General features: G+C 48.2%; 1 protein-coding gene across 2 annotated transcripts in view; it reads right to left on the bottom strand.

Moving 5' to 3' along the window:
• Nucleotides 1–20,367, bottom strand: part of MEMO1 (mediator of cell motility 1) — a 93,359-nt gene extending 72,992 nt beyond the window's left edge. The window contains exons 1-2 of one of the 2 annotated variants that reach the window (XM_073672826.1): nt 19,794–20,367; nt 1,960–2,041 (exon numbers count right to left, since the gene is read on the bottom strand). In XM_073672826.1, coding sequence (XP_073528927.1) covers nt 1,960–2,041; nt 19,794–19,854 — 143 coding nt within the window. In that variant the 5' untranslated portion in view covers nt 19,855–20,367. The remainder of the gene's footprint in view (nt 1–1,959; nt 2,042–19,793) is intronic. The other variant, XM_073672825.1, reaches the window with a different exon arrangement.
• Between the last annotated feature and the right edge of the window lie 3,130 nt (nt 20,368–23,497).

Here is a 23,497-nt window from a genome sequence, read left to right as displayed (position 1 = left end):
ACCTGGAGCAGCAGCGAGATACGCCGGGGGACCCGGGGAAGGGGAGTACTTCTAATAGCCTGCAGTTGAGGATTAACTTTTTTTCTTAATTATTCATTTATTAGAAAGAATGGGGCAGACAACAACAGGAGAGTCATCATCAAAAAGAAGTACAAACATAATTAATACAGATGGTACAATAAAGAAAATAAATAAATAAATTGCTAACATCGGAAACCTAAGCATAAAAGAGAAAATAAAGCAGCAACAATAGTGCAGCATCTGGTCAATGTAATATATAATGGAAGTAACCAGAGAAGGTCAATTAACTGAGACCAATTTAAGCTCCAATGTATACCCTCCTAAATTCTTAATCATAGCTAGACAAGACAAGTGTAGCGCCTACGCCCATTCCCATGTTTAGATTATGAAAGGAAGAGGAAAGAAAGAATTAGCAAAATAAAAATAGATATTAGTAGAAAGAAGAAAAGACCCTGAGGTTGTGGGAGGGAGAGAAGGAGAAAGGAATAAGTATAAATAAAATAAATGGATAAGGGGGAATATCAGGGTACGTAAAGAGAGGGCCACATCGAAGGAGAACACTTCTGCCTCCAATTCTAAGCTTGGAGCAATACTGAGGACCTCACACCTACAACTTAGCCCCTCACTCAAGAGAGACCAGATAGGAGATCAGAACATTCAGTAGACTGTTAAAAATCAACCCAGTAAACCCATGAGCATCCGATCTTGTCATAAGTATCATGGATGGAAGAGGATAATTCCTCCACATGCATGTTATCACTAACTTTACTGACCCAGAGAGACAGAGGTGGACAGTTAGGTTTCCAAAGCAGAGGGATGCAAGCCCAAGCTGCTATAATCAGAAACCGCAGAAGTGAAGCTTATAGGAGATTTAAGAGTGGCAGTGATGGAAGACAAACAGGGCAGGGCCCAAGTCCACGGAACTATCAGTAACTTGTTGAATCGTCTGACAACTGTCCCAGAAGTGGAAGAAGATGGTACAGGACCAGACAATACAGGTGGCGGAGCCTACATCTGAGTGTCCGCCTCCTGTGGGCGTACACTCCCAAAAAAAAGTGCACAGCAGAGCTCAAGTTCGTTCTGCCGTCACCATTGAAGTCTATTGCCCCCGTCAGCGAATACGTCCTATAATTCCTCGCAAAACGGGGTCCGGACGTATGCCTCAACGGGGAGACAAAACACAATGTGAAAGCACCTTTAGATATAAAAAACAAGAGATCATCCACATTACTGCAATCTTATAGAAGACATTACAAAAAGAAAGGAAATTCCTAAAATACACTGTGCGTTGTGGGAATTTGCAGGTTTCTGACCCGAGAGCGGAAGGTATGTATGAGACATACATACTCCCGGACCAGTGGGCACGGCCTTGCTTCCATACACTTGTAAGTATAGGGCCCACCCCTATCTGTCTCTCTGGCTGTCTCTATGATAAGGAACATACTTATGCTTCGGGCAGCCCGTGGGCAGGTCTTTTCTTGCTGATCTGGCCGGGAACTGCACGTCACATGGCCCTGTGACGTGCAGGGGAGGTGGGGTAAGTGTGATAATAGGCCTAGTGGGCGGGGATTTCTTGGTGTCCGCGGGACGCCAAGCTTAGCAGAAATCATTTAATAAAAATGCGATTAAACAGAAACCAGACCGCTAATATAGGCCATACAGGTAAGTATAGATTCACATTTCTATAACCTGTACGCCTATATTAGGGGTCTGAAAAGTCCTAGGGGGGTGACAGATTCCCTTAAAGCTATCTTTTATGGGCAGAGTGAGAGAATAAAAATGCATATACAAATAAAGGAAACATAGCCCTATCCTCAATTCAATCACTATACGTCATTAAATATACATGTAGTTATTATATCACTACTTCCATATGTAATAAGTGCTGAGAGTTTCCTTTAAATCTCCACTTAATACTCAGATCTCCTCAATACTCACGGTGCAATAATGGCTCTAGCCGGTCTTTTAGAAGTCTGTGCTTGGGTCAGCCAACCTTCCAACTGTGCGCTTAACTGAGGTCCTAAAATAAAAACAAAATTAAAGAAGAAAATTACTTTACAAAAAGATTTATCAGCAAATTTCACTAGATTACATTAGGAATGAATTAATGTCTTGGAAAGGGGTGCGTAGGTGTGGAGGGAGATCAGGAGCTGAACCTGCTCCACACTTTTAGCTGATGCCGGCTGTATAACACAGCCGAAAACAGTCTCTAACAGATAATCTCTGACAGCGGCATTTAAATGGACACAAAAAGACTCCCATTAGCCCTGAAGATCCCTGTCATCTCGGTACTCATGAGAAGCTCAGACGTAGGCTGAGCTCCATAGGAGACAACAATCTTCACTATACACTGCAATACTGTGGAATTGCAGTACATAGTACAAGTGATCAACCGATCATATATTCAATAAGGGGACTAAACAATAATGTAAAAATGTTTAAGTTTTAAAAAATATATTTAAAAAATGTATATATCTATACGGCATATATACGGTACATCTCTATCTATAGACACACACAAAAATTAAAATCACCCCTTTTTATCCAGTTAAAAATAAAGGAAAAATAAATAGGAAAAAAACATATTTGGTATTGCAACATCTGTAAGAATCAGATTAAAATAATATATTAATTATCCGAACAGCGAACGCTGTAAAGAAAAAAAAAATCAATGCCAGAATTGCATTTTTTTTACCTTGCCTCCCTAACAAATGTAAATCATCGTATTTAAAAGAAATGGATATCAATAAAAAAGTCAGCTCACAGTGAAAAAACACGCCATCACTCAGCCACATCAATAGAAAAATAAAAATGTTAAGACTGCTGTAAAATGGCGACACAGAGCAAAAAAATAATGTGTATGTCAACCGTGGACCTGATGAAGCTGGTATACTTTGGAAAAAAATTAGTATAATCCTTTTTATTATATAGTTTTACTTATTAAAATGAACATTCTAATCTCAGGCAAGACAACTTTCAAAATGCCATTTTGACATTGATAAAGTACAGCAAGTACAAAGATCAATTTAATAATGTATACAGTTTGTAAATCTGGCGATTGTGCTCTATCGTCAGAAAATGATCTATTGCCTGAAGGACTTCCCGACCAATGCAGTATATGTACCTTATGGCGATCACTCGCACACAAGGGGATGTGCGTGGGCTGTTGACACCGGGTGTCAGCAGATTCTGACAGCAGACACCCGGGACTCAGTGCCAGGAGCGGTGCCCACACCGCTCCCGGTACTTTAACCTGCTAAATGCTGCCATCGCAGCATTTAGCGTGCAGGCAGAAGGAAGAAAGTCCCTCTACCCTAGTATTGGAGACCGCACTACGTCATTGCGGGGCCCGATCGTTGCCATGGTGACCCGATGTTGTCATGATGACATCCGGGTCACCATAGCTAGCAAAGTTGCTAGATCATGGGCAGTGCATGATGTAGCAAGTTTGTTTGTCAGTGCAGCACTGACAGTTTATAAGACATAGGAATGGTCCTGCATTCCTATGCTTTATAAGCGATCGGGATAAAAAAAAAAAAAAAGTGGGACAAAGTGTAAAAGTTAAAAAACTAAAATAAATCACAAGATAGTACAAAAAAAATACAATACATATTGTGACAAAGTCACTGGCAAAGTACTGGAGGGGAGATATGTAGCATTGAGATTGATAGCTGCAGTAATTATACATAGGAAAAAAGGTTACGGCACACGGGTGTTTTAAACAGCCATCTTTGGTGCTGGGTAGTGTTGAGCGATACCTTCCGATATCAGGAAATATCGTATCGGATTGGATCGGACCGATACTCAAAAAGTATCGGATATCGCCGATTCCGATACCGGAAACCAATGCAAGTCAATGGGACACTAATATCGGAATGAAAATAAACCCTTTCTTTCCTTGTAGGTTAATTCTACATGAAGTAAAACAACTAAGAATAATGTAGAATGTATGCGAAAAGCCGGCAATTCATCAGCGCATACACCGGTACCCGACAATTTACAACAGAAAGAATAGAGCTTCACACATAGATTAGATAGATAGAAACATGTCAGTCACATATATAATAAGTACAGTGACAGTGTTGGTTACTGTACTTGTCATTTAGTGTTAAAATAAAGGATTTATTTAAAAAAAAATTGGCGTGGGGTTCCCCGTAATTTTAGTCTCTAGCGGAGGTTAAGCAGACGGCTGGGGCAGATGTTTGAAGCCTGGGAAGGGGGTAATACCCACGGAGCTTCCCAGGCTACTAATATCAGCCCCCAGCTGAATACCTAACCTTTACTAGCTATTAAAATGGGGGACCCCCCCCAAAAAAATGACATGGGGTCCCCCCTATTTTAATAGCTAGCAAAGGCTAGGCAGACAGCTGGGGGCTGATATTAATAGCCCAGGAAGGGTGCCATGAATATTGGCCCCCTCCCAGGCTAGAAACACCAGCCGTCAGCCGCCCCAGAAATGGCGCATCCATAGGATGCGCCAATTCTGGCACTTAGCCTCGCTCTTCCCACTGCCCTGTAGCGGTGGCAGTGGGGTAATAGGGCTGGGGTTGATGTCAGCTTATAATGCCAGCTGACATCAAGCCCAGGTTAGTAATGGAGAGGCGTCTATAAGACACCCCCATTACTAACCCCATAGTCAAAGTTAAAAAAAAACCACAAACACCCAGAATAAAGTCCTTTAATTGAAATAAACACACAATTCTTTATTGTTCTAAATTAAACCATACTTACCGTCACGCCCATTCCAGCTGAAGCCAACGATCTCCTGCAATAAAAGAAAAATAATAAAGCAACCTCATCCTTACCTTTCCATGGTTCCCAGGACAGCTTCAGCTCTGCTACATCGAGATGACAGGCTGGAACGCAGCAGAACGCTGCCATCCAGCCTGTCATCCCGCAGACACTGAGAAGCGCAGGCTTGCTTGCGCTCCTCAGTGTCTGGCTGTGAGGGCATAAAGATGAGCCGAGGTCATGTCCAATGAACTCGGCTCACCTCATGCACGTCACTGACAGCGTGGGAGAATTCTCACGCTGAAGCGCTGAGTGCAGGAGAATTTTCCCACGCTGTCAGTGACGTGCATGAGGTGAGCCGAGTTCATTGGACATGACCTCACCTCATGCACGTCACTGACAGCGTGGGAAAATTCTCCTGCACTCAGCGCTTCAGCGTGAGAATTTCCCCACGCTGTCAGTGACGTACACGAAGTGAGCTGAGTTCAATGGACATGAACTCAGCTCATCTTTATGCCGTCACAGAGAGACACTGAGGAGCGCAAGCATGCCTGCGCTTCTCAGTGTCTGCAGGATGACAGGCTGGATGCCAGCGTTCTGCTGCGGTCCAGCCTGTCATCTCGATGTAGCAGAGCTGAAGCTGTCGTGGGAACCATGGGAAGGTAAGGATGAGGTTGGTTTATTATTTTTCTTTTATTGCAGGAGATCGTTGGCTTCAGCTGGAATGGGCGTGATGGTAAGTATAGTTTAATTTAGAACAATAAAGAATTGTGTCTTTATTTCAATTAAAGGACTTTATTCTGGGTGTTGTGTTTTTTTTAAATACTTTACTAGAAATTCATGGTGGTCATGTCTAATATTGGCGTGACCCCATGAATTTCGGGCTTAGGGCCAGCTGATAATGCCAAGCTGGCCTTAACCCCTTTATTACCCAGTGAGCCACCGCACCAGGGCCCTGGATGAGTTGGGTACAGCGCCAGAAGATGGCGCTTCTATGAACGCGCCATTTTCCGGGGCGGCTGCGGACTGCAATTTGCAGCGGGTGGGGCCCAGAAAGCTTGGGCCTCCCTGCGCTGCAGATTCCAGCCCCTAGCTGCCTAGTTGTACCTGGCTGGACACAAAAATAGGGCGAAGCCCCACGTATTTTTTTTTAAATTATTTCATGAAATTCATGAAATAATTAAGAAAAAAAGGGCTTCCCTATATTGTTGTGTCCGGCCAGGTACAAATAGGCAGCTGGTGGTTGGGGGCAGCCCGTTCCTGCCTGCTGTACCTGGCTGGACACAAAAATAGGGCGAAGCCCCAGGTATTTTTTTTTTTAATTATTTCATGAATTTCCTGAAATAATTAAAAAAAATTGACGTGGGGCTTCGCACTATATTTGTGTCCAGCCAGGTACAGCAGGCAGGAACGGGCTGCCCCCAACCACCAGCTGCCTATTTGTACCTGGCCGGACACAACAATATAGGGAAGCCCTTTTTTTAAAAAATTATTTCATGAATTTCATGAAATAATTTAAAAAAAAAATACGTGGAGCTTCGCCCTATTTTTGTGTCCAGCCAGGTACAACTAGGCAGCTGGGGGCTGGAATCTGCAGCGCAGGGAGACCCAAGCTTTCTGGGCCCCCCCTCCGCTGCAAATTGCAGTCCGCAGCCACCCCATAAAATGGCGCGTTCATAGAAGCTGGATGCTGTACCTGGCTGGCATACAAAAATATAGCAAAGCCCACGTCAAAATTTTTGGGAAAAATTAATTAAAAAATAAATAATAATTTAGGGACTGCATCTTTATTAACTCCTCAAATGTCATTTAGTGTTAAAATAAAGGATTTATTTAAAAAAAAATTGGCGTGGGATCCCCCATAATTTTAGTCTCTAGCGGAGGTTAAGCAGACGGCTGGGGAAGATGTTTGAAGCCTGGGAAGGGGGTAATACCCACGGAGCTTCCCAGACTACTAATATCAGCCCCCAGCTGAATACCTAGCCTTTACTAGCTATTAAAATGGGGAACCCCCCCAAAAAAATGACGTGGGGTCCCCCCTATTTTAATAGCTAGCAAAGGCTAGGCAGACAGCTGGGGGCTGATATTAATAGCCCAGGAAGGGTGCCATGAATATTGGCCCCCTCCCAGGCTAGAAACACCAGCCGTCAGCCGCCCCAGAAATGGCGCATCCATAGGATGCGCCAATTCTGGCACTTAGCCTCGCTCTTCCACGCTGCCCTGGTGCGGTGGCAGGGGGTAATAGGGCTGGGGTTCATGTCAGCGCCAGCTGCCATGAAGCCCAGGTTAGTAATGATGGGCGTCTATAAGACACCCCCATTACTAACCTACAAAGTGTTAAAAAGAAAAAACACACTACACCCAGAAAAAAATAATTTATTTGAAATAAAACACACCATTTTATTAAATTCTTAGTTTACTAAAAAAAAAAATAGTTACCTGTCCACGTTCCTGCGCTGATCTCCCATGCACAGCTGTCACATCTGGAGATGGTGACAGCTGTGCATGGCTGCTGTAAGCTCACGCTGCCGGGAACACGTCCGCTCCCGGCAGCGGGAGCCACTGACTGAGGTCACCGGAGTGCATTCAGTCAGCGCAGCTCCGGAGACCTCCTTTACGGCACTGCTGTACCGTGGGAATTTCTCACGATACAGCAGGGCCGTAAAGGAGTTGACCGGAGCAGCGCTGCCTGAACTCCGGTGAACCCGCTTATGCAATGACGGGGCTGCTTTACGGCCCCGTCATTCTAGCGGCGGCAGCGGTTCAGAGCGGTCACATTCTATGTGGCTGCTCTAAACTGGAGATCATCGTGGGACACTCGTGGACTACTACGGAGGGGTAAGGATAAGGTTGTGGTTTATTATTTTATATTTTATTACAGGAGATCGATGGCTTCGGGGAATTAGGTGTCTAGGTGAGTATAGGTGTAGTTTTTTATTTTTTACTTTATTTTAGGTGGCGATCGGCGGGGACAGGTAATGTATGAACTAATTTATTGTTGGTAACCACTGGCCATCAATGACATGTATTTAAAATTTATTGGGGACACAGTAGGGCAATTTAAATAGCAGGATCAGGCTGATGGGAACTACTGCTCCCATCAAGCTGATCCTGCTGGCAGGAGTGGACGGGGGACAGACATAGGCCGATGGGAGTAGTAGTGTCACATCGGCCTATGTCTGCCTGCACGCACACACCCGCACACATCACACAGACACCGTGCACATCGCACAGACACCGCACACACCCGCAGACATCGCACAGACACCGCACACACACCAATCATGACGGGTCTGGGAGGTGAGGCTGACCTGTGCGACCGTGGGAAAGTTCATGTGAGTTCATGCAATGCAGTCAAGCATGAACTCACATGAACCCTCTGAGGGCACCGCGGCGACTTCAAATGAACAGCTGATCAGCATCACCTGATACCGCAGCTGTTCATTTGAAATAACCGGCGGGAAAGCGCAGCACAGAACGGGAAAGCCGGCGGTGAAGTCTTTTCACTGCCTGCTTCCCCGCCCGGGTCCTTCGCTCCCCACTCCTTGGTGCTGCGCTCCCCGCCCGGTCCTAACTTACGATCGGGATGGGAGATGGCGAGGGGAGCGGAGGATCGGGGTGGGAGGCTGCGGGGAAGCAGTATGGGGTTGTGTGATTGTTTAGCGCGCCGGCTTTTAAACAATCAGGAGAATTCTCCCACGCTGGGATGGCATTCTGATGACAGGCTGGATCGCAGCTGAGCGCTGCCACCCAGCTTGTCATCCTTCAGAGACACTGCAGAGCGCAGGCATTATGGGAACTTCCGATTCCGGTATTCGATATTGTAAAAGAATGGAATTAAGTATCGGAATTCCGATACCGCGAATATCGGCCGATACCCGATATTTCAGTATCGGAATGCTCAACACTAGTGCTGGGATGATTGAACACCTGTAGAAAGGGAGGAACTCAAATTCACAGCCTTTCAGAGCATTTGGTGTGGGGAGGGCCTGGAGGTGAAAGCTCTGAGCTGTTTTGGTCATAGGAAGGAAAGACAAACCTGGGATTGTTTGTTCCTGAAGAGGTTGGTTACCCGTAGCAACAAGGACTGTGTCATACATTATGGTTATGTTTTGTATTTCCTGTTAGGCCAGGAAGGCAGTGTTTGTTTTTGCTAACATTGCTGTAGTTTATGCAGTGCACTTAATAAAATCAGCAGAAGATTTAAAGAGACAGTGTTCCTGTGTACCTCTATGTGCAACCAAGCTTGGTGTTAGAAGTGCGGGCAAGATCCCCAAGAAGCAAGTGTGAAGGTTGTGGGCAGACTGCATGTCCTGGGTGAAGGCGGCTATGAGCATTGAACAGATGTCATACAAAATGGAGGAGCTGATCAAGCACCTGGTTCAAAGCCAACACCAGCAGCACCTGTAGCAGCACGGGGAGCAACAGCTCCAGCAGCAACAACGGGGAGCAGCATCAGGAGCAGCTCCAACAACAGCAGCAGCAGATTGATTTACTCACAGAGGCGGTTCCTGGCACTGCAGCGGCTGCAACTCCAATGTCAGCTGATGAGCTGATGATTTCTCTGTCCGGAAGGCAGTGAGGAGAACCTTGCAGAAAATGACTCCGGGAAATGACCTAGAGGCCTTTTAACTCTTTTGGAAAGGCTCGCCCATAGAGAGAAACTCCCACCAGAGCAGTGGGCAGAAGTCCTGGTGCCATACTTAATGCGGGAGCCTCAAAAGGCCTACTAGGATTTGGCTTTACAGGACACCAAAGTATATGAGAAATTGAAAATAGAAATTTTGGCGTGCTTGGGGGTGACAATATCTGTCAGAGCACAACAGGTCCACCGCTGGGCATATCACCGTGACAAACCACCTCGCTCCCAAATGTTTGATCTACTGCACCTCGTCCAAATGTGGTTACAGCCGGAGCCCTCTACCCCAGCGCAGATGGTGGAGCAAGTTGTAATGGAACGGTTTGTGCACTCCCTTCCGAACCTGATGCAGACCTGGGCTGCCCAGGGAGATCTCCAGAATGCCAATGACTTGGTCAGACTGGTCAAAAGGTATCACGGACTCAACAGGTCCGTGGGGAGGCAACCCATTCCATACTGGGTGGGCAGAGGTTAAAAAGGGGGTGTGGCGTCCAAAGGGGCGGCAGAGGTCATGCCAAGGCCCTCATTGGGGGGGGGGAAATGTAATTTTCTGGAGATGTCACGGTCCAGGTCATATGGCAACCCATTGTCACCTGACCACCCAGCAAATTGACTGTAGCGTAGGACGCCGGTGTTCCTTCTACGCATATTCAGCTTGCAGTGTGGACTGTCTACCCGGCAAGGGGCGCTAAGCTTGTCCTATAACAGTGAATGGCCTGCAAATGACTGGACTACTAGACTCAGGAAGTTTGGTGACCCTTGTGAGGGCCACACTCCTTCTCCAATTGATCCCTGGGAAGAAGGTTGGCTTCCGCTGAATTCACGGGGATGCTAAAGACTATCCGGTGACCAGAGTGGTCATTGAGACGGCCCGAGGTACTGAGTCTCATGAGGTTGGCGTGGTCCCAGATTCGTTGAACAAAATCATCATAGGTCGGGACTTTGTTTTGTATTGGGACTTGTGGGGGAGGGGAGGAGACCTGGATTACTCGGGTAAGAAATAGGTTGGCCATAAAAAAGTCTCACCAACTCCAGAGTCTGATGGGTTTCCCTTCTGTGTAATGGGTGAAGAGGATAAGGTAGTATCCCCTGAGGCAGACATTCCTGTGATAGGGGTGACCAGAGAAAATTTTAGGTTCACCCAACATAGGGACTTAACTCTAAAAGAGGCATTCATTCAATAAGGTAACAGTCAAACGGCATAGCACAGGATTCAGGGGCTGACACCACGTTTCCCTATTTCATGTTGAGTGGGGACTTATTGTACCAGGTCACTAAGGTGACGGAGGAGATAGTGGAGCAATTATTGGTTCCAGGACCCTATAGACAAAGGGTGTTGGACAGGGCCCATTCACATGTCTTGGGTGGCCATCTGGGGGTGGACAAAACTCAACAACGGGTCATGCAGAGATACTATAGGCCCAGATGTCACCGTGAAATCCTAAAATATTACAAGTCCTGTCCCACCTGCCAGTTAACCGCTACCACCTCTCTATTCCAAAATCCTCTCATGCGGCAATCCGTCAAGGCAGGGCAACAGAGAAATCAAGTTTAAACTCCATGTGAGCGGGACAGACCAGAAGGTGACACTAAGGGTGTCCCTGTGGCAGAGAAACTGTCGCTGGCTCAGAAACAATAGTGCCGAGAACTTCTTCAGCGGAACCAGGACCTGTTTTCGGAGTTACCAAGTCGTATGCAGGTTGATGAACAAGGAATCCTGACGGAACCACATGTGCAAGTGAACCAATAGCCGTATACAATCCCCGAATGCTCCAAAGAGCATTCATTGATGTACAAATACGCATCAAAATGTGCGTCTTTTCGGCTGCATTTTTCCTGCCAAGAGATGCAGAAACGCCGCAGAAATTTCTGCAATCAAATCCTGAATGTGCGCACATAGCCAAAGGATGATCTCTCGTTTGTGTGCAGCGCTGCACATCCACAGTCTACAGAGCACTGAACAAGCATTTTAGTTTCTGATGGCAAGTAGGAGTTATCAAGCTGCTGAACAGAAGCATTAATGGCAATAGACCACTGAACAACTATTAAAATGGTCTTTCTATGCTTTGTTATGACCAAACTGTAATGAAATCAGGGAAAAAATATCTTTCAAAATGCTTAATGATCAGTGGACCGGGCAGACGGTCAACACTCTACATGCCCAACCTCGAAATGCTGAATAAAAGTGTACATAAATGGCCTTTAAAGTACATTAAAAAAGATTGTTGGGCAACTACAAACCCAATCAAATGTCAGAACAAGCCATTATGTGCAATATGGATTATTGGCACACCCAGACAGTACATTTACCGTATTTTTCGGACTATAAGACGCACTTTTTTCCTCCAAAATTTTGGAGGAAAGTGAGGGGGGTGTCTTATAGTCAGAGTACTATATACCTGGCTGCGCGTGGTGGGTGTGGGGGAGCAGCAGCGGGGGATCAGCGTGGCACAGGAGGCAGCAGCCGCCTGCTGCAGCCTACGCTGTGCCCGCTACTAAAGAAAATGAACATTCCCTGCTCCCCATGCGCATGGGCGTGGAGAGCAATGAATATTAATTTTTCTTAACAGCCGGCACACTGGAGCCACAGCGCGGCTCCTACTGCCACTCTGCGGTCTGTGTGCCCGCTATTAAAGATCATGAATATTCCCTACAACCCACTCCCATGGGTTGTAGTGAATATCCATGGTCTTTAATAGCAGGCACACTGACCACAGAGCGGCATAAGGAGCCGTGCTGCGGTACAGTGTGCCGGGTATTGAACAGACTGAATGGTCACTGCTCCCCATGCACAGAGTCCCAGCGTGGGGAGCAGAGACTATTTCAGCACAGCGTCTCACACTGTGTGAGGACGCATAGCAGGGACGCCATGCGCGCCCTGCCATGCGCGTCTCACACAGTGAGAGTGTCGGCAGCAGAGCGGGACAGCGCTGGAGGAGAGAGGAGGCAAATATGATTGTTTATTTATTTTTGTGGGCAGCATAATAGGGGCTCAAGGGGTGCCATGCCTACCAGGATGGGGGGAATCTAAGGGGTGCCATGCCTACCAGGATGGGGGGAATCTAAGGGGTGCCATGCCTACCAGGATGGGGGGAATCGAAGGGGTGCCATGCCTACCAGGATGGGGGGAATCGAAGGGGTGCCATGCCTACCAGGATGGGGGGAATCGAAGGGGTGCCATGCCTACCAGGATGGGGGGGGATCGAAGGGGTGCCATGCCTACCAGGATGGGGGGGGATCGAAGGGGTGCCATGCCTACCAGGATGGGGGGGGATCGAAGGGGTGCCATGCCTACCAGGATGGGGGGGGATCGAAGGGGTGCCATGCCTACCAGGATGGGGGGGGATCGAAAGGGTGCCATGCCTACCAGGATGGGGGGGGAATCGAAGGGGTGCCATGCCTACCAGGATGGGGGATCAAGGGGTGCCATGCCTACCAGGATGGGGGATCAAGGGGTGCCATGCCTACCAGGATGGGGGATCAAGTGGTGCCATGCCTACCAGGATGGGGGATCAAGGGGTGCCATGCATACCAGGATGGGGGATCAAGGGGTGCCATGCATACCAGGATGGGGGATCAAGGGGTGCCATGCATACCAGGAAGGAGGGGCCATATATACCAGGATGGAGGATATTAACAGAATTGGGGGACATTACCCCAATACCAGTGTCAGCAGCAGACCCCCTCCCCCATAACAGGGCATCATGACCACATTTTTTGCTTACATTTTTTTTTCCCTATTTTCTTCCTCTAAAACCTAGGTGCGTCTTATAGTCCGAAAAATACGGTATATATTAAATATACTGTATAAATATTATATTCTTGCATAGAACACGTACAATGATCAGATGATGGAGATTCATTTTTCAGTTGCTCAGTGCTCTTCCGGGTGGGCGAGGGGGGTCTTTGTTGCTACGTATAATCCTCTGTACAATGATCGCAGGACTACACTAACAAAGCATCACGCTTTAACTTCAGCCAAAATAAAATATGCTGTCATCCAGCTAAAGAGCAGCCCCACTGGCTCCATCCATGGAATCATCTGTTTACATTGTACAGCCACACAGAACACCAAGAGCAGATTTTCCCTTAAAGGAGCAGGATAAAGCTTAATTCTCCATTTGGAATAAATTCTAAATATAGATGCAATACTATAGGCTTTCTATTTAGGATGCTGAATCATTGACTTGTTTGATGGATGCGTTTATTCCCCTTCTTCAGACGAATCCAAAACAGGAATATGTAAACACAAGCAAACTGAACATTTTTTACTTTTTAAAACTGCAGCCGAGATAAAAAAGCATATCCTTTATGATGAACAATTGCCACCACCCTATTACTTCACTATGTGAAAGGCTCGTTAAACAAGTTGGTCATGTGCAAGCAGTTCACATGTCCTATAATCATCTGTTAGAATGGATCCAGCAGCCAACCGTTGACAAAAAAGAATAGATGTGCAGACAACTTCATTGTCCACCTGAAAAAAAATTGATTTCAACTAGATCGGGTTACTTTATCATTGAAGTCTTTAGAAACAGATCCGTTAATTAGCCATCCGTTTTTCTCCCATTTGAAAATTACCGTTTGTTGCTTAGTGGAAGTGGAATAATAAATATTTAACACATACTACTGTACATGTGAACTTTCAAGTAATCATTCATTTGTAACTGATCCATTAAGCAAAAACGGATCTTTTTCAAATGGGAGAAAAACAGATGGCTAATTAACGGATCCGTTTTCCTAAGATTACAATGATAAAATAACCGGATCCAGTTCAAATCAGTTTCTTGTAGGCGGACAAAGTAGTTGTGTCTGCAGAACTTTTTTGTCAACAGATTGCTGCTGGATCCGTTCTCACTGATGACTGCTGGACATGTGACCTTAGAAGATGGGCGACATACAGCATTGCTTGTGTGAGCAGGGATAGCTTTGAAGTATAGGATTCCACCCCTTTGTAACCAGGACAAATTTTTCAAATCTGGCCAGTGTCATTTTATGTGGCAATAACTCTGGGATGTTTCAACATATCCCAGTGATTCTGGGACTGTTTTTTTTCGTGACAAATTACATTTTATGCCAATGGTAAATTTAGAGAACGAGGATTCCAGCAACTGATCTTCATAAAATACTCAAATTTATTAGGTATGTATAAAATCACCAATCTGAAAATGTACAAGTAATGTCACAATTGTCCAGAAGTGGTGGGGAATGGGGTGGAAATATTCACGGGCATATCCTCTCCCCCACCCCCCACTTCTGGACTCTGGAATCCTCCTTTCTCTATTCATCCTTCCTGCAGCACTGCCGGCCTCTGCGCATCGGACTTCTAATGTGGGTGAGCTGACTGTTTTTCTTTTTCTATTCAATGGTATATTTAGGTCGTTTTTTTTATTATTTATAAATAAACACAAAGCCTATCAGAAATTTGACAAAAAAAAAATAGCAATTTTCAAACTTTCAATAATTACCCCTTTAATCCAGGCAGTCAAACCACACAAAAAGTTAATAAATAACATTAAACTCATTACTACTTTACTGTTGGAAGGGTTAAAACTGTAACAGCAATATTTAATTTTTCAAGGAAATTTACACAACTTAATTTTTTACGAACATATTCAGTTTTGAAGTGACTTTGGGGGACCTATATATTTGAAACGCCCCAAATGTGATACCATTATAAAAACAGCGCCCCTCGATGTATTCAAAACTAATATAAAGTAGTTGAATAACCCTTCAGATGCTTCTCAGGAATTAATGTAAAGTGGAATGCAGGAATGAAAGTTTTATTTTTACCACCTAAATGTTGCTAACAACTGAACAGGTCACTCACTATAGGTGGCAACTGTAGGGCCGTTATTTGGTCATGCATTGCCATGGCAAACATCAGGACCACACGATCAGGATCTCAGGGTGTCGATGGTGTCAATCATCTAGGTGCCATAATCACTATTGACATCTGAGGGGTTAAGCGGCCATGTTAGGTGCCAACAGTGATTGTGGCTGATGCAGCAGGGTGTCTGTAATAGTGTACCTCCGACAGCTGCAGCATTTTCAGCCATCAGGGGATGCTTGTCTCATATCTCAGGTCAGTAAAAAGATGTATGGGTGGTCATTAAGGGGTTAAATGCTTGCATAAAACTACAGTCTGTGTTTTAATAGAGAAGATGTGACGGGTGTGTGACAGGGCACTGGTGAACACTCCAACAAACTTGGAGAATATTCCACCAAACATTAATATAATTCCTGAGTCTGTAACACAGCAACAGGAACAATTCTGGGGGCGCCACCAAGCAATCCAATGTGAAGGAAGAGAAACCACTGTTCCTTAGAACAGCTCTCCAAATAGAGCAGTGTTGGCAACACAACATAATACCACGTGGCAGATGATCCCCAATCTCTAACAGTCCAAGTAGTGGCACCAGGATCTGGCCATAGCGCCGACAACAACCCCCAAACACACGTCTTTCCCGTTTCTACCTGCCTCTTGGTGATGATCAGCTCCCTGGTGGGGCAGAGATGCTCATACACACACACACACCCTTACACATTTGGTACATTTGACCCAAAGAGTGGAAGAGGGTCACAGAGGTCCTGACTCTAGACAATCTGTAATGTTGTGTATCAGGGAGGTCCCCTGTAGAGAGTAACAAAGACACACATGCCTCCCCCCCCCTCACGCTGCTTCTTCTCCTGTTCCATGCCTGAACTTAGGTTCTTATTCTTGTCCATCTCCAGCACTCAGTCTAGTTTTTTTGTCTCGTCTCTCCGTTATTGACCTAGGTCGATAATCCACTCTGTCTGACCTCTCCACTCCTGACCTCGGCCTTGTTTGGTGAACCATTGCTGCATGTCCCGACCTCGAATAGTCTGACTACGCTTCTGTCTTCGCTCCTCTGTGCTCCGCCTTCCTGCTACTTTGACCCGTGGGTCAGCTATTGCAGGTCCAGTGACTGCCCTGGAGTGACACCTGGTGACTACCTACGGCCAAGCCCATCTTCAGCACCAAAGGCTTTAGCGAGAGCCAGGTAGTCACTTAGTCAGCTCCTCCAGGGTAAGCCCAGTCTGTAGCGCAGTGTGTCAACACCTACAGCCGTCACAGTTGCTACTCGCAACTGCTTTTCCAGACTTGCATCATTCTGGAGCGCAATTAACTATTTGCGATAAATTTTGTAAGGAACTCGCAGAAGTAAGATGTACCAAACTTATGCATATTACACTGCAGGTCTTTTCACAGTGGGAGATTCACCATTGCTCACGTATCATAGAACTCAAGCAGTGTGAGGTCTGCTGTATACTTCACATATGAGACACTGAGACTGCTGTATATACTTCACATAGGAGATATCAAGAATCTGCTGTATAAAACAAATAGGAGACCACAAAACTGCTGTATACATCACAAAGAAGAAGCTGGGACAGGAGCATATAGAGAACATAGGAGCTGCTGGGCAGTGGCCAGTGTCAGGATGTAATTTTTCACTCCATGTGCTGTGCGTGCTCGTGGTGCAAGAAATTAATGGGCCAGCAAAACGGGTAAGCTGACCTAAACACTGCGATCCCTGGGAATCTGCCCAGGGGCCAGAAGTTTCCCACCCAACCTAAAGCATCCTCAGGGCCTCTTCTGATTAGCAATTTCTAATCACCACATTAAAGTTGAGCTGAATTTTACCATAGGCGTCATTGTTATGGAGCAGCAGCACATAGCGATCTTTGGCCAAAATCCCTGTGTAGCTGCATCCTTGTAAGTATCAATGAAGGTGTCAGCATCACAGGTATGAATGAAGCTGTAAGCCTTGTGAGTTACCCTATAATTGGCAGGAGCTCACCACTTCCCAGCCTGTCGGGGAATAGTGCACTCCTGCCTGATTGACAGTTCAGAACAAAGCCGTCACTGACTGCACCACTGGCCCAGTTTATAATTTCTCTGATGTCACATTCAGCATTGGGGGAGCACAGTGGCTGCTTTGGGAGCTAAAATACGGTCCAGCAACCCCGGCTAGCTCCAGAGCAGAGCTTACGAGCTGTATTGTAAAGTGCTGGTCAGCGCTTTGCACGTTAGGCCATTGCTGCTGGACCACAAAGGTAGCGGATATAAGCAATGAGCAGTAAACGAACATTAGATACAACTGAAATGATCAAGCAAATGGGTTGGGTGAATTTTGATAAACAGTAAACTTGCCAACTTTCACAAGCACTATCCAATGATGTCCATCAATGAAGATGGGAATAACCCTTTACTGTTATTGAATCCACAAGTGGGTATTGCAGCCTTAATATAAACATAGAAATCTGCTATTACACTAATGTGAAACTTTAGGCTGACAATACAAGCAAATCCAAAATGTAAGACAAGATCCACAAGGGAAATACAAGGACAAGACCTGGCTTTTCGGTTGCGGAAGTGCAGCTTGAACCACCGGAGCCCCCTCGAGGATTAGCCTTAACAGACGCCTATTTACACACTTTTCCAGAAACTTATTCCCAGGATATTTACTGTAACCAATTTCATATGAAGTCTTCGACATTTCAAGTCATCAGGTTTGGTCTCCATTTACTGGAAGAAACGACAATATTACTGACTACAAATGAAGGCTCTTGTTGTCTTCTAGTACATGAGCACATCGGGAATAATAGCAAACATTAACCAGTCATCTCTGTGTCTTCTAGCAGAATTCAGCTGTCACATATACATTTTTGCATGTTTACAAAGGATATGCCGAAACAACAGGGCTGCACAACCTGATGAAATACTTGACAATCAAATGTCTAAAAGAACAAGAGTAATAATAGCCTTACCAGTGCCCTGCAGTTTCCCTGATTAGTGACACAAATGATTTTATAGATTAGATGCGTCTGGTGCAGAATTTCTTAGAAGCCAATCACCTCCTACTGGAAAGGACCCCAAGCTTCTGAGCATACATGTGCTGCACCTACTAGGAGCGCAGCACAAAGAGCTTGGCTGTGGTGTACACACCCGCCTTAGTAAGTGAGGATTGGACACCATTGTCCTTTATAATGCTTTGTTGTCACATTAGACACCTTTTTCCTCCATTTATCCCATCTGTACATGGAGATCTGTGTATCATTGTTTATGGGAGTTGGGAAATGCTAGACTCCCAGAATCTACAATAGAAAGAGCCACCTGCATGCATGGCCGCTTCCTCTCTGAAGTGCTAGTAGGATCAGGAAGAGGACTCCAGTTTTTCAACATATGGGAGTCCTGGAAATGGAACTGCCACCTGTCAGGCATTTATGCCATATGTGTCTCAGAGGGTAATACCCCTTTATAGTATATTGTGCCACTTTAAAGTGGCTGAATGTGACAGTGTGACCCTCTTTGGCAAAGAGGAAACAATAGGTTGCTTTTAGGGTATCTTCCTTTGTCTGTCGAACACAACTGAATGGCAAACCTACACCACTTGATGACTGACTCTACAGATCACTTGTATCCTTTTCCTATAGGGACCAGTCTGGCACAGCTCCTGAAAACCTAGGGCCATCTTCGAGGGTCCGGCCACACACAATGATGTCACTGGCCCCATTATCAGTCCACAGACCTGCTGGTTTACAGCTTAGACATTTATAGTAAGACGATCCCGTAGAGCACATATACTATGGCACCAGTCTGGCATGGCTCCTGAAAACCAACAGCCAGCTTTGGGTGTACGGCCACTCATAATGATGTCACCAGCTCCATTATCAGTCCACAGACCCACTGGTGTACAGATCAGATGATTATAGTAAAACGATCGCATAGAGCACTTATCCTTTTCTTATTAAGACCCTTAAGAAAATCTTAAGAACCTACAGACAACTTTGGGTGTCCAGCCGCTTACAATGATGTCACCAGCCCCATTATCAGTCCACAGACCAGACGTTTATAGTAGGACGATCCCATACAGCACTTATCCTATTCTTATAAGGACGAGTCCAGGACAGATCTGATGTTTATAGTAGGACGATCCCATACAGCACTTATCCTATTCTTATATGGACAGTTCCCGACGTTTATAGCAGGACGATCCCATACAGCACTTATCCTATTCTTATAAGGACGAGTCCAGGACAGATCCCGACGTTTATAGCAGGACGATCCCATACAGCACTTATCCTATTCTTATAAGGACGAGTCCAGGACAGATCCCGACGTTTATAGCAGGACGATCCCATACAGCACTTATCCTATTCTTATATGGACAGATCCCGAGAACATATAAATAACTTTGGGGGTCCGGCCACTGGCGATGATGTCACCGGCCCCATTATCACCATAGACCCTCAGGTGGAGAGATCATACACTTAGGGTGACAGGGCCACATGGCCACATACACACATTACACAAGTAGCCATCCACCTCACTGGCCAGCTGCGCACCCGGTGAATGCCCCCCTCGCCCCCATACCTGAGGCAGTGTACCAGCTGCCAGCATGGCTCGCCTCTCTGCACAGCGCTCGGTTGGACATCTTGGTGCTGGAGCCGCCTATGGTGTGTGACCGGGAGGATGAGATGGCTCTGTAGACGGTGTGTACACACCCTGTGCTCCCTGGATGTCTGTGGGGCTGGATGAATGGTGCAGCCACTGATAGGAGGAGGCGGACGGAGCAGAGAACTGACACTCCTCCAACAGAGCGGCTGTGTGGGCTCTAAGACCGTGATTTAAATGATGGCTGCTCGCCAGCTCTGCCGCACTACGGGCCCAGCACTCCCGCCGCCAGGCTTCTGTGTGACTGGGGGTGGGCTAAGCAGTGTGGGGTCAGCTGCTCCCCGCCGTGATAATGGCAGACATTCACACTGTTATGCTCTGGCTCTTTACTTCAGGGACAAAAGGGAGCTCTGCTCGTAGTAGTGAGTGAGGCCTAACAGGCCGAGAGAGAGCTCGCAGAGCAATAGAAAGGCGAAGCGAATATTCCAAACGCTTCACTAGTTTGTACCTTATAAGAGCCCGTACAGGAAGAGGTTATGTGGGCGGAGACTTCCTCGATTGGTTCACACGTGGGTTTTTAGAAACGCGTCGAGGGGTGGAGCCGGTAGTGCTTGCCGGTGGTGACGTAAGAAGCCGGTTTTGGTAGTTTACCTACGCCTAGTGCCAGGCACACAACGTGTATACTAGACCCAAATAATGGAGGTGGGTGGAGCGGGGCCACGGATTGGGCGGCGTGTCTCTGGGGTAAACAGGCGGACTGCGAAGTGCCCGTGCAGGCAGTGATTGTGGAGAAGTCGGAGGGTGAGGCTGCAGGCGCTCCTCCCAGAGGCTGCAGGCGCTCCTCCCAGAGGCAGCAGGCGCTCCTCCCAGAGGCTGCAGGCGCTCCTCCCAGAGGCAGCAGGCGGCCCTCCCAGAGGCTGCAGGCGCTCCTCCCAGAGGCTGCAGGCGCTCCTCCCAGAGGCTGCAGGCGCTCCTCCCAGAGACTGCAGGCGCTCCTCCCAGAGGCTGCAGGCGGCCCTCCCAGAGGCTGCAGGCGCTCCTCCCAGAGACTGCAGGCGCTCCTCCCAGAGGCAGCAGGCGGCCCTCCCAGAGGCTGCAGGCGCTCCTCCCAGAGGCTGCAGGCGCTCCTCCCAGAGGCTGCAGGCGCTCCTCCCAGAGGCTGCAGGCGCTCCTCCCAGAGGCTGCAGGCGCTCCTCCCAGAGGCTGCAGGCGCTCCTCCCAGAGGCAGCAGGCGCTCCTCCCAGAGGCAGCAGGCGGCCCTCCCAGAGGCTGCAGGCGCTCCTCCCAGAGGCAGCAGGCGCTCCTCCCAGAGACTGCAGGCGCTCCTCCCAGAGGCTGCAGGCGGCCCTCCCAGAGGCTGCAGGCGCTCCTCCCAGAGGCTGCAGGCGCTCCTCCCAGAGGCTGCAGGCGCTCCTCCCAGAGGCTGCAGGCGCTCCTCCCAGAGGCAGCAGGCGGCCCTCCCAGAGGCTGCAGGCGCTCCTCCCAGAGGCTGCAGGCGCTCCTCCCAGAGGCTGCAGGCGGCCCTCCCAGAGGCTGCAGGCGGCCCTCCCAGAGGCTGCAGGCGCTCCTCCCAGAGGCTGCAGGCGGCCCTCCCAGAGGCTGCAGGCGCTCCTCCCAGAGGCTGCAGGCGCTCCTCCCAGAGGCTGCAGGCGCTCCTCCCAGAGGCAGCAGGCGCTCCTCCCAGAGGCTGCAGGCGGCCCTCCCAGAGGCTGCAGGCGCTCCTCCCAGAGGCTGCAGGCGCTCCTCCCAGAGGCTGCAGGCGGCCCTCCCAGAGGCTGCAGGCGCTCCTCCCAGAGGCTGCAGGCGCTTCTCCCAGAGGCTGCAGGCGCTCCTCCCAGAGGCTGCAGGCGCTCCTCCCAGAGGCTGCAGGCGGCCCTCCCAGAGGCTGCAGGCGCTCCTCCCAGAGGCTGCAGGCGCTCCTCCCAGAGGCTGCAGGCGCTCCTCCCAGAGGCTGCAGGCGGCCCTCCCAGAGGCTGCAGGCGCTCCTCCCAGAGGCTGCAGGCGCTCCTCCCAGAGGCTGCAGGCGCTCCTCCCAGAGGCTGCAGGCGGCCCTCCCAGAGGCTGCAGGCGGCCCTCCCAGAGGCTGCAGGCGGCCCTCCCAGAGACTGCAGGCGGCCCTCCCAGAGGCTGCAGGCGCTCTTCCCAGAGGCTGCAGGCGCTCCTCCCAGAGGCTGCAGGCGCTCCTCCCAGAGGCTGCAGGCGGCCCTCCCAGAGGCTGCAGGCGGCCCTCCCAGAGGCTGCAGGCGGCCCTCCCAGAGGCTGCAGGCGGCCCTCCCAGAGGCTGCAGGCGGCCCTCCCAGAGGCTGCAGCCTTTGCTTGTTGCCCCTCAGGATCATTATATATACTGCTCAAAAAAATAAAGGGAACACTCAAATAACACATCCTAGATCTGAATGAATGAAATATTCTCATTGAATCCTTTGTTCTGTACAAAGTTGAATGTGCTGACAACAAAATCACACAAAAATCATCAATGGAAATCAAATTTATTAACCAATGGAGGCCTGGATTTGGAGTCACCCCCAAAATTAAAGTGGAAAAACACACTACAGGCTGATCCAACTTTGATGTAATGTCCTTAAAACAGGTCAAAATGAGGCTCAGTATTGTGTGTGGCCTCCCCGTGCCTGTGTGAACTCCCTACAATGCCTGGGCATGCTCCTGATGAAGTTGCGGATGGTCTCCTGTGGGATCTCCTCCTAGACCTGGACTAAAGCATCCGCCAACTCCTGGATAGTCCCAGATGTGCTCAATCGGATTCAGGTTTGGGGAACGGGCGGGCCAGGCCATAGCTTCAATGCAATCATCTTGCAGGAACTGCTGACACACTCCAGCCACATGAGGTCTGGCATTGTCCTGCATTAGGAGGAACCCAGGGCCAACCACACCAGAATATGGTCTCACAAGGGGTCTGAGGATCTCATCTCTGTACCTAATGTCAGTCAGGCTACCTCTGGCAAGCACATGAAGGGCTGTGCGTCCCTCCAAAGAAATGCCACCCCACACCATTACTGACCCACTGCCAAACCGGTCATGCTGAAGGATGTTGCAGGCAGCAGATCGCTCTCACGGTGTCTCCAGACTCTGTCACGTCTGTCACATGTGCTCAGTGAGAACCTGCTTTCATCTGTGAAGAGCGACGTTGCCAATCCTGGTGTTCTGTGGTAAATGCCAAGCGTCCTGCATGGTGTTGGGCTGTGAGCAAAACCCCCATCTGTGTACAATGGGCCCTCATATCACCCTCATGGAGTCGATTTCTAACCGTTTGTGCAGACACCTGCACATTTGTGGCTTGCTGGAGGTCATTTTACAGGGCTCTGGCAGTGCTCCTCCTGTTCCGCCTTGCACAAAGGCGGAGGTAGCGGTTCTGCTGCTGGGTTGTTGCCCTCCTACGGCCCCCTCCACGTCTCCTGGTGTACTGGCCTGTCTCCTGGTAGCGCCTCCAGCCTCTGGACACTACGCTGACAGACACCGCAAACCTTCTTGCCACAGCTCGCATTGTTGTGCCATCCTGGATGAGCTGCACTACCTGAGCAACTTCTGTGGGTTGTAGAGTCCATCTCATGCTACCACGAGTATGAAAGCAAAACCAACATTCAAAGGTGACCAAAACATCAACCAGAAAGCATTGGTACTGAGATGTGGTCTGTGGTCCCCACCTGCAGAACCACTCCTTTATTGAG

Source organism: Phyllobates terribilis, unplaced genomic scaffold, assembly GCF_046119375.1.
Source record: "Phyllobates terribilis strain yellow unplaced genomic scaffold, ASM4611937v1 Scaffold_3__8_contigs__length_932513732, whole genome shotgun sequence".
Classification (NCBI taxonomy): Eukaryota; Metazoa; Chordata; class Amphibia; order Anura; family Dendrobatidae; genus Phyllobates; species Phyllobates terribilis.
Note: the sequence above shows the minus strand (reverse complement) of the source record. Positions and strands in the feature narration are given on the sequence as shown.